This window comes from Diadema antillarum, unplaced genomic scaffold (assembly GCF_040938485.1).
Source record: "Diadema antillarum isolate AM-2024a unplaced genomic scaffold, OU_Dant_1.0 seq00000616_RagTag, whole genome shotgun sequence".
NCBI classification, from domain to species: Eukaryota; Metazoa; Echinodermata; class Echinoidea; order Diadematoida; family Diadematidae; genus Diadema; species Diadema antillarum.
The window spans coordinates 150,288-162,778 of NW_027271540.1; the positions used below are offsets into that span (position 1 = coordinate 150,288).

General features: G+C 39.4%; 1 protein-coding gene across 1 annotated transcript in view; it reads right to left on the reverse strand.

Moving 5' to 3' along the window:
* LOC139735978 (uncharacterized) overlaps positions 1 to 12,491 on the reverse strand; it is a 211,915-nt gene that overhangs the window by 11,059 nt on the left and 188,365 nt on the right. Inside the window, exons 13-14 of the mRNA XM_071646733.1 lie at positions 8,857 to 9,247; positions 241 to 2,037 (exon numbers count right to left, since the gene is read on the reverse strand). Coding sequence (XP_071502834.1) covers positions 241 to 2,037; positions 8,857 to 9,247 — 2,188 coding nt within the window. The remainder of the gene's footprint in view (positions 1 to 240; positions 2,038 to 8,856; positions 9,248 to 12,491) is intronic.

Below are 12,491 nucleotides of genomic sequence, written 5' to 3' on the forward strand. Positions count from 1 at the left end.
AAAGCTATGCTCAGACGAGGGGATATTTTTCAATGCATTTTCATTCCTTGCTGCATTATACGGTAAATTATTTGAATCATTTTGTCATTTGTGAAATGGCTTGTTCCTTTATAGGGATGTTTATGATGCAGCTATATGTGATGACAATGTTAAAGAGACATAAACATGGGTAGCAGGTCTTTCACAAGGGATGAGGATAGGGGATATCTTTGTCTGGACTGATTGAAGAGATTCTCTCACCTGGTCCTCTGGAAGGTCGTAGAGAGATCTGGGTGGAGATTTGTAGCCACTGCTGCGAGATTCCATCGAGATCCTCTCGCTGCTGGAAGAGGACGCCCGGGTCGAGGCAAACGTCTCGTCGGATGAGCTGTCGCCCTCCGAGGCGCGGCTGGAGGTGCTCCAAACACGCTCGGTGCGCCCCTTGGAGGTGCCCTCGGACTCGGAGTCGCTGGCGTCGCTGGAGTTTCGGCGCTTGATGCGATCCTCGCCGATGGAGCGGCGCGTGCGGCGGGGCATGTGCTGCTCGAGGTTTTGCAAGGTGGTGGAGCTGAGCTTAGTTACATCGGTGTAGGCATTGTTGTTTTCATGCTCTGCGTAGAAGCTTCCGTTGCCATTGGCCTGCTCGCTGGCTGTGGTGTACTGGGTTCTTAGTCTCACCCCTGTGTACTTGCTGACTTTGGTATACTCTGATGATCTCTGGGAGAGGACCAGGTCTGGCTCACGAGGAGGCACTTTGGGTGGTGAGCCATCGGATGGGTTGCTGTTAAATCTTTGCCTGAGTGATGCCACAGCACCTCGAGTGTTACTTGCATCCCCTGCATGGGTGCCATCCTCTGACATACCATCATCGCTGGACGTCCCACTGTAGCTGCGGTAATTTGCCAAACCCGAAACTCGGGCCTCTCCATTCCTGACCCTCCCTTCACCGGATCTGACTGGTGGAGTGGGCCCTTCGGGAGTCTTGACCCGAGCTGGTGGCTTTGGGGCAGGCTTGGGAGGCACTGCAGGCGCTCTTCGCTCGTAGTTCACCGGCTGCCCTCTCCTCGAGTTGCTAGATATGTCACCACCAACTAAACTGTCGTAAGCTTGCTGACCGAGAGGTGAGATGGGTGGTTCTCGCAAACTCTGACTTCGGTTGAGCTCGGTTTCTGTTCTGCCACTGTAGCTGTCTACAGTGGGTCTGGATGTTCTCAAGCTAACGCTACGGGAGACATCCGATCGAGGAACCCTCATCACATTGGCACTATCTAAAACATTGTCTCTAAGTGTGTATGGCTGTGGAGAGGAGGCGAGGGCTAGTTCTTCATACTCCTCACTGGAACTCTTCCCTTTGCCTTGCTGCAGGCTATTTGTGTCTATGTAGTCATTGTCAGCTTTGTCCTTTGGGGACGAAGACAGCCTCTTGAATTCATTGTCCCATCGTTTTTCTCGAGACAGTTGTCGCATGAGATTCACCTCGCGGCCCGGTCGCGTCCTCGGAGCGCTCTGCTCCTGTGGCTGTGGTTCAGGCTTGCTGGCTCCATTAGGTGCCTCTCCCTCACCACTGGCACCCGGTGCTGTTTGGCGTGGCACCTTGCGATACGTCTTGGTTGGTTTAGATATGCTGTCTTTGATTATGATGTTCCCAGACAACAGACTGCCTTCAGGTCCTTTTCCTGAACCATGGCTTGCTCCGTTAGCACTTGCCCCGCCTACTGCACCAAGCTCCTCCTCCGCCTCATTCCTAGCCACGCCTCCATCTCCTCCCCCTTGGTCTCCATCCATCTCGTGAGTGTCTCTCCCTGGGGCATCCTCCGCTTCAAAGGCCACTGGGTTCTCCTCTCCTACTCTGTTGGTGGAACGTGACAAACTAGCATCGCCATTAGAACGGCCAATTTCCTCACCTTCCAAAAGGGTCTGCGAGTCTTCTTCCGCCATCTCTTCTTCCTCCTCGTGTTCTTCTGGCGTTGATTCTAAGCCGTCGTTAAAGTCGAGATTAAGCTTGGCTGAGTCCCACACAGACATCATATCGTCCAGTAGGGAACCCATCTCAAATGCCTACAAAGAAAACAAGAACGATCACATTTATAGAAGCAAGTCAAACACAAGGTGGTGAAACCTCAGACATACATTGTAAATAGCAATAACAAATGTTGTAAATCATTTACATGGTATAGAATTGTGACAAAAGTTTGAAATTGTGAAAAATCAATGTCACAAAGTTTGACAGCCTCTACATGTCTATGAATTTTCTGGAATGTTGATTGTTGAAGCAAACTAAGTAGTCACATCAGTAACAATCAAATTGCATTTACATTGTGAACTGGTCCAAACTTCCCACATCTAACCCCTACTGTTTTGCATGTTGCCATGCAGCATGACAGCTCCTTCACACCTTGAATAGAAGCTATAAATGAATATACTTTAATATGCACAGGGGTAACATACAGCAAAGACCCTTTCCTACTAAGATATCAACTTCAGTGTTAATCTTTCTCTTCCAGTGTTTTCATCATGAAGTAACGTACCAACAGGTGACTTAGAACATGGTTGCAGACGGCATAAGGAAAACTAATGGATGTGCAAATGTGCCACACAAAGCAGGATGAGCCACTTAATGGGAAAATGCTCTTTGGGACAATTTAAATATGCATACATGTAGATCTCAGGGGTTAGATGCAAACATGATTTGATGGAAAGTCAAAAGTTGATTCATTATGTATAAGTAATGAGCACATAAAAGAAATCCTTTTGCCCTTCTAAGCCAGAAATTGTGTATACTGGTCAAACCTCTCGGAAAAATGCATAAAAGAGGACATTTGGGGTCAACAGGTGTGAGAGGATCATGCCGATTTGAGACTGAGTCACATGGCCACATGTTAGTGCCACAAAAAAAAAGGGTTAAAGGTTATGCAAGATTGCCTTCAGTCAGTGATTTCACTGCTCACTTACCAGATCAAACTCACTTTCAGGGAGAAAGTTACAAGACTTCCCCGCCACCCCACTTTGCTGTCACTACAACTGATCCTCAGTTACCATGGTAACATGATTTAAACATGCTGTGCACTGCAAACTGCATACACTACTCAGGAACGTTACATGTTACTCATAATGCATTACAGTCTTGTACTACGCCTTTAGTCAGAGATCATTTTGGGCTCAGTGAAGGTCATAGTCCAGTTATCTGTAGGGCCTTGCACTTCACTGTGACATTACATTAATTTTCTTCCAAAATTGGGCTATTTGCAAGGCATGAGATGGACTTTTTCTCTCTATCATCATCGTCATCATTGTCGTCTTTACCATTATTTTATTAATACTTATATCAACGTTATCATCAATATTTTCAGCATTATTATCATTATTCACGTCATTAGTGTTTTCATATTATTTTGTACTGTACATCTGACTGGCCATTGCAATCTAAGAAAAAAAATTACAAGAACAGATAATGGCATACACATCTTTCATACATGATTTATTGTTCTGAAAGGTTGTGTGTAAAGCGCTGATATTGTAGTAGCACATAACAAATACCAAGCTTCATATTCCAAAGCTGGTTTTGCGTGTGATGGTTAGTTCTACAATGTAACTCTACTGTGCATGATCTTCTAGTCGGAGTGACAGAACTTTGTGCTAGAGGTGTTCTGCTAGATGATTGTCAGCATGCAGGTATATCTAGTGTGCAGATCTAAAGGCAAGCGCTAGGATTAGATCAGCATACACATAAACTAGAATCAACATCACACATGAGATTTAGCTGATTACAGACACTGCCCTGGAGTATTACATAACGTGACATGGAATCTACTCAGCTGCTTAGCTAGCCTCCATTTTGACTATTGTTTCATCTTGGTAAGACTTGATTTGATTGGATTTGATTTGATTTGATTTATGGTCTCATATCAATATCAGCCTTCCATATCACCTGTCACGGATGTCTGCCAAGATACAAATGTACCTCACTGAAAAAAAAAAAAAAAAACATATATATAGTACTTAAGCAGTCACTGGTCAAATATATTTATCGCATAATATTGGAACTCAAACAGCATGCTGTGATTAAAGGGACTGTACAGAACTGGTTGAGGTGAGGATTCAGCTTGTAACATTTTGTGAGATATTTAGAAACCACTCTATGAAATGTTAAAGAGCATACAATTCTAAGGGGAATCAAAAGTTTATTTGATGAAAATCTGTTTTGAAATGACTGAGATATCTGAAAACAAGGTTAGACAAAGAGATCCTAATAAAAGTCATGACCTGTCAATTTTATTAGGATCGCCTTTGGGGGGATATCTCAGCCATTTCAAGGTCAATTTTCATCAAATAAATATTGAATCCTTCTAGAATTTATATGCTCTTTTATATTTCATAAGAGGTTTCTCATCATCTCATCAAAAAATTCTATAAACCTGAATCCTCACCTCAACCAGTAGTGTACAGTCCCTTTAACTTGTTGTACACCTGTGCTCCAATTAGACAAGCTATATTTCCTATCACAGGATCTAATGTATGCTTTAGTCTCTCAAAATAGATCATTCCTGATTGGTCCCCCTCAACTCCTATCAGTTTTAACATCTGCAATAAAACAAAGATATTCATTTTTGCTTAAAATGTCTAAAAGAAAACGTAGAAAGATGTTCTGCAGCTCTTTTTAACACATTCCCCTCAAGACTTTGAAATCTACATCAGCTGAATGCAAGACCTACCAGGTTTCCATAGTTCATCAGTTAAAGACAGGAATTTGTGAGCAGGTGTGAACAGAAATGGGTGATCTGTTAATGTTCTTCTGAAGTCGTTCAGATAGACATAAATGGATCTTGGTAATCTAAAGTATCCACAACGACCCCTACTGAGTGAGTGCAAGAATAATCGCAGACTTAAGAAGTGTAGAATTGAGAACAATAATGGGAGTGGAAATGATTACAGGGAAGCCACATCATTTTGGAAGAAAGGGAAGGAAATCTACAATGGGTAAAAAACAGATGGATAGGACACAGAAAGGGGTATTGTAAGTTTAAAATTATTTTTTTTTTAAGGCAACATAGAACATTCTGATTGCTCAGCAGTCATTTGTAAGAAGGACAGAGATTGACAAACATACTATCTTACGGCTTTTTAGTTGGACTGCCCTAGACTTTCCTGGAACTAAAAAATACGATGTGAGATTAATGTCTCAGAAACAATTTTGATTGTTTATCATTATTTTGCAAACTTGTGAGATACACTTTTGTATCTATAGAAACATAAATAAACAAATTCTTGATTTGGACACCTACATGTAGGTGTCCAATAATAATATCAATATGATATTAAATGTAAAAATTCAATTGTGTACCTTACTGTACCTCTTACATCAGACACATGAAAGTAGCTTAAGTTAGATACATCCATGCAATATCACTATAATCATAAAATGAAAGTTCAGGAGTTAAAGCAGTCCTTGAATGGCAACTGTATTCTATATGCACACTATTAAAAATTCATTCAAATTGGAATTTATCAGTTTAAATTAAATTAACTCAATAACTGCAGCAAATAGAGCTGCGTGATTCTGATGCATTCACAAATTGGTTTTAATGAAGATCACACGGGAAATGATAAAACAGCAATGTTAGGAATAGTGGGAAATTTAAATACACACACACACACAAAACAAAACAAAAACATGGTTAATTTTTTGCAACATTATCACGCAGACTACAGCAAGTATATGCAAGCCTTTCTACAAAAGAGATTTTAATGAATGATATTAGGCGGTGGATAGGCAAGATGACAAGCAAGCTGATTAGTCTGGACAAGACACCACGGAGAGACAAGATACGTACCGGAGTAAGCTGCAAAGGTTTGTTGAAACAATTAACAAAGAGAGCAGATCAAGGGATAAAAAACAAACAAAACAGACACACGAAGAGAAGAGGAAAGACAAGATGTCAGGGATTCAGTCTTCCGTATTGGTTTGAAACATGACAAAATGTTCTGTGATTGATTACCACTGAAGATACATTCCCTAGCATTCCTGTCATTTGCTGTCAAAGTCCAACATTTGCAAAGTATGAACACATGCCTTGGTAGGTACACATTTCATTTTTCTTTCCACAAAGTGAAATAAATGAATCATTTAGATTCCATGCAGTGTGACAGCTTTCGTCATTCAAGCTCAAATATTTTTTTTTTTTTTAATGTAAGTGCATCATTTGCTCAGTTATGGGACAGTGAAACTCAGCATGTGTACCCCTTGGTGTTATGTGTTATTTTCAAAAACCCCATTACAGCTCAAAACTTGTCAAGCAAAAGATAACTAACCTGGTTTGAGGGAACCATTAACAGAATAATTCTCATCCAGTCTGACATTAGTGTTAACGTCAGAAGCTTTTGATATACATCTGTATGGTTCTTTAAAGCAGTTTTAGAAATTTGCAGTCGTGTTCCATAGTTCAAATATAACTTGGAAGATGTGGAATCTTTGTCGCCATCTACTCATTAAACATTAAAGCTGACAGCTCTCAAAATACTCGTAGATCATCAACACTCCAGCTTAGCTTTAACATTGGTAACATAATATACCATATGACAATGTGAGCAAACAAAGGTTTGGGGTTTCTTGGTTCCCATTCTAACCAAGCAAACAAATTCCTGGATGCAATATTCCTGTTAACCCCTGTGTTTACACAGCCTCCTAGCTGACTTACAAAAATATTTGCTTTATGATGAATATATTTAATCAGTGCAAAAACAACCTATGTGACCCCAAGATGCAATGACACAACACTATCAAAAACAACACACAACACAACAGAGACAGAAGGACGTTTGTCCGCAAGCTTTCGTCATTGCATATTTTTATACAATTTGTAGCATCCTTCTGGTCCCAATGTGACCATATCTGAACAATCTACATCATGTAAGAAAGGAAAATGTCTTTCAAGTATTGTGTCATTTTGCATTGGGCGGGACAAAGGTGATTAAATACAATTTACAAAATGACAGAAACTTTACGGTAAAATTTTGTCAGTTTTTGAACAGATAACAGAATGATCCTGCAGTAATTTGTTTTCACACAAACATAACAAACAAACTGCAAAACAACAATGATTCATGTACATTCAGTGGCACGGTGATTACGTAATATTTATATGAACAGGAAAGGGAAAAAATGATAGTGGCTACCGATTAGCTGATTATGATATGCTCTTTCATTGTTAAATCAACCTATCTATGCTTCGTAGAAGTAAGCACTGATATATGAGAAAAAGATGATAAGCTGTAAATTAATCAGCTAGGAATAAGTTCAGAGAATTTGAAGAGAAAATGAAATATTAGCAACTTTTGTAACTAAAGAAACTAAAAATCATGGCAGCACTCCACAGCATATTGTTTGGTAACCCTGCACATACAGTACCACATAATAGTGTGCCTTTCAATGCAAACACCACGGAAACCTTCACAAGATGTTCCTATCATGTTGATGATATTGTCTAAACATAAAATGCCAGTTGTCCTGCACTTAAACAGTCATATATCATTATAACTTTTGAAAAAGGTCAAATTGTTCGGGTGGTTTTTAGTAATTACATTCAATACTGTAATATGTACAATTACAAAATCATCTTTGAATACATTTATATTTACTATCAATATTCTGAAGATCAATCTGTTATCTATACAGTACGTTGTTCTACCATCAATATAACTTTCCTAACTTTGACAGAATTCATGCATTTGTCTCCTTCAACTTGTGGCAAATAATGAAATGATGTCAGATTGATTTAACCTTTTGGCCTGTGACTTTTATAAAAATCTATCATAAATCTCCAAGGTGATTTCTGTAATTCTGGAATGTTTTAACCCCAAACAAACCTTGCCTTTGAGTTCATCACAAGTTTCTTGAATTATTACTTGGAATGAAGAATTCCCCTTGTTTGACCGAAAGAATATGACCTCTGAACTCTGACCTCCTGAACAAAAACATATTTCAGTGTTGTTTATGTACATGCACCATATATGCCATATTAATCATGACAAGACTTCTAGTTGTTCTCAAGATATAGGGGAAAACAGGAATTAATCATGGAATTGAGTTTATGTGAATTATTATCATCATTATCATCATCATCATCATCATCATCGTCATTAATCACAAATAACTGACATATATGGGCACAATGGACAATGTCTCTGTCCTTGAGCGGTGACAGTTTAAAATTGCTAGGATTATATAGCTACACCGTTGTACATATATGTAATAATATGTGTGATATGAATGATAGCCATGATGCTGAAATTATTCTGATCTACATGTTTGCATAGCATTTGATTTGAAACTAGCTGAATAGATATAACTCAGCTTGTCTATAAACCTATGCAAATTAGTTTCAGCTCCTACTGAGGTATGAGCACTAATGCAAATAGGAATTGCAAAATGTCCTGATATCAACCTGCAGCAGTAAAGCTCTCTGCCCTGATCTTCACAACATTTAGTAATTTACTTCAATTGTGTATGACATCTATACAAAAATCAAGCAATATCAGTTCAATTTCAACTGCAAATTTGAACTTACTTCTGTCACCTTCATACAGATATTCAAGGATCTAATTTTTGAATTCTGAGCAAATATGCTCATATTTGGTGGGAAGTAAGACATATCCATATCATATAAACCCCCTTGTAACCTGGCACTTTGAAAAGTGCATGGCTGACTTGGGCCGTGGCTATAAAACTTGCAGTCCAAATGGTGAGTCTGCTTCAAAAGATTATGAATAGGAAAACAGAATTAACCTTTTAGGTGCCACCCAGTCTACATTTCACTGACATCCTACTTGAGAAGTCCCAGTGGTAAGGAGAGACTCTTAGAGTTTTATGACTATACTCACAGAGAGATCGTCGGTCGTGGTGGGACTTTCGCGTTTGGCTTCTCCATTGTGGCTACTAAAGGTTTCACTGGTGGTACCATTGGTGTAGGTCACCTCCGGCTCCGCTAGTACCACAAACGGTGCCTTTTGAGATGTCTCTTGTGTGGGTGGTGCGGTGCTCTCATGTGATGTCACCGACGGTACGACGTCGGGGACGCTGACGGTGGAGCCGGAGTCGAATCCGTTGGGAGGTGGAAGAATTGTCTCCTTGGAGAGTTCTATCGTCGGTGACTTTTTGTTGTTATTCTTCTTGGGTTTGGCTGGTGACTTGGAGGGCGACGAGGACTTCGAGTCCGACCGCCCAGAGGAAGACCTTGAGGGGCTGTCGGATTCACTCTTTGGTATGTTACGACTGGATGGGGTAGATAGAATTGTATACAAACATGTTAGCCATTGATCACCCTAATGAAACATCCATTGTGAGGTGAGAAACAAAAGGCTGTAACTCCCTCTGGAGGTTACAGCCTTTTGCCTTTCAATCGGTGTACTGTAGAACTCTCTGTCTTTGGCTGCCACACTGTGACTGTGTCATTCCGCCTAGAATATCATCTATCCCCAAATCTTATGGAGGCTAGAAAAAAAAATAGTTCCTTAACAAAAACCTTTCTGCAAAACAGATGCACAAGCCCAGTGAGAATTCTACAAATATTAAAAATCAGTATGATATGTTTTAGAAATGAAAAAAAGGGTTGACAATCTTGGCAATATATGGAATAATGTTGCTGACAGCACTCAAGCTGATGCAAAAGAATTTGAATTCAGACCTTCTTTAAATTCATATGATACCACTGAACTCTTCATGGAGCCAAAGGAGGAACTTAAATAACAAGTTCACCATAATTACAGTTTGCATCTATGGGCACAACAGAGTGATTAAACTGATCTTGATCTAAAAAGCAATCTTTTTTTTTCTAGCCTCCACAAGTCATGGTCATAGTTCTACCCAAAGACACACTCTACCACATGAAGTGAATTGTTCAACATAGGAGAGATGAAAACAACCCTTGTTAATTCACCACCCATCAAAGGGTGAGTTAAAGGGTGCGTTCATGGCAGTTTATGGCTAGAAACATGGCTTTGAAACCATATTTTGTGGTTTACGTTTTGATATAAAAGGTAATCGTGATTACAGACATGGTATTGAAAAGTGGTTTTGAAATGCACTGTACAAGTGTGATTCAAAACAGTGTTTCACTTTTAAAAAAAGGGTTTTGAAAGTCTTAATACTGCATCCGCAATCTCAAACAGGATGTAAATGACGTCACAAATCCCCTGCGAAAAATTCCCAGCTCAGCTGCTGATCTAGATTGAAAAACGTGATCCTTGTTTGACCTAATTGTCAATGAACAAGCTGTGCATAATGAGAAGTGCAATGGCACAGTCCGAGTGAGCCAGAAACATGCTTGAGAGAAACTCCTAAAAATCCTCCCTTTCAAAGTTTCAAAACATTGTTTCTCAGTGCACAAGATCTTTTGAACACAACCATAAAGAAACACAAGAGTATGACTCCATTCTCCACTAAGAGCACAAAGATGAAACAGTGGTCCAAACTTGCTGATAAGAAGATCCCTGCTCATCTCATACACACACCACTACACCTTGTAGAGCAAAGCACTGCCGTGGAAACGATGCTGCATGCATCCTGCCTACTCCATTGTGAATATGAGTCAGCACAGCCTAAATTGGATTTATATACCAAATGGATTCTCCTCACTAACACACTCGAGTCAGCCTTCCATTCAGAAAACCTCCCTAAATACACGTCATGCCGAGGTCACGGCTATCTGGACAATGACGATGAAGATCACGATATTTTGTTTGCTGGGCCTATGGTCTCGACCCGCCCACGTTCCTTGTGTACTGACAATGATGCTTTCAATTCAAGACCTCTGGGTAATTTTCACATTTGATTTCTAATCTCACAATGACAGATGTTCAAATGTGCGCAATAATAAGGTTACAGATAATTACATTTGATCTTTTATTAAATATTGCTTTATGAAAGGAGTATTCTGAGAAAAGAGTAAATGGGTATGATACCAATGTCTGACAATAACTGATGTCAGAATACAATATGTCTGCTACTGGCAGAAAAATGTATGCTTTAATGTTAAAATATTTACAGTGTACCTAGTCAATACAGATGATACAAATTGTTTTTGATCGTACAATGAATGCTCATAACAGATTTTTAGTGAACAAGAATTGTAAATCTTTCTAATTAAAACTTTCATCGCAAACATTAACAAATTATTAGCAAACTCTCTAAGGCAGAGTCTCATAAACTTTTCAGGTTTTGATGAGAAAAATGAAGGCATTTCTTCTTCTTCTTCTTCTTCTTCTTCTTCTTCTTCTTCTTCTTCTTCTTCTTCTTCTTCTTCTTCTTCTTCTTCTTCTTCTTCTTCTTTGAACTTGAATGCCTACTTAAAAAACTACATTTTTATTATTCTTTTTTTTTTTCTCCTGAATGCCCACTCATATTTTTCTGCTGTTAACAAAAGGGACAAATTGCCACAGAGTTGGGACGGAATCACGAAACAACAGCTTGACGAGATGAGTTGTCATTCCCAGAAACAATGAGTTACTTCTGATCATGACGCAATTAATTTGTGATTCCAGCTAACCCATCTCTACCACAAGGCTGGCAATGAGAAAACTGGTATTTTAAAAAGCAATGCCAATCACGGTGTCATCCAAAGTCACTCAACCAGAGACAAAAATATGAATAAATAAGCACAAATATAAATGGGATGACAGAGATGGCAGACAGAGCGAGACTGATTCAGTTCAGGTAATTCCACCATAAAACCTAGTCTCCAGAAACCAGACTACTTTTGGAATATTGGATCAGAATGTTTAACCACAATGTTCCATGTGTGCCACATTTTCAAAGATGTTTTGTCTTGGACATATAGTACAAATGAACTTCCATAAACACATTGCTTCTAATCATACAGCTTTTTTTAAAATTTCATCATATGACACTGTGTCACATGACATAGGCCGTGCTGAGTTCATATTTGACGACTACCAGATTGACGATGCAACCGGAGACTGTTTGGTTATTAGTCACTGATGAATGATTTCTAAATGAGGGAAAGAAAATGACGGGTTGATTGGTCTTTCAACTCCATCACATCACCAAACAAGGACAGATGACAAAAAGTCTGTCGAAGCAGTCTAGTGAGTATTCAAAGATGGCTAAAAAAAAGCTTCTTTTTACTTAATACACCATAGATCAGGCACACATTTCATAATCACATTCTATGCATTATCATAATGACCCTAGAGAGGGAGTGCATCTGAAATGGGGTCATTGCAAAGTAGGGCTCCAAAAAATGAATCAACTGTTTGACTCATATGAGAGAACATCAATGATTTATTGACAACAACTGCAGAATGTAAACATAGACCTTTATCGAAACACAAAGTGAGGATCAGGCAAAATAGAAAGAACCGTGCTAGCAATGACTTACTGACATTCAATGTGACCAACCCTCTTTCATTATCTACCGTCAGCAGAAAAACAGGAAACTGTAATGGGATTTGGCCCTTGGCAAGCAAAATTGTGATTTTGATGTTAGTCTGACAGGAAG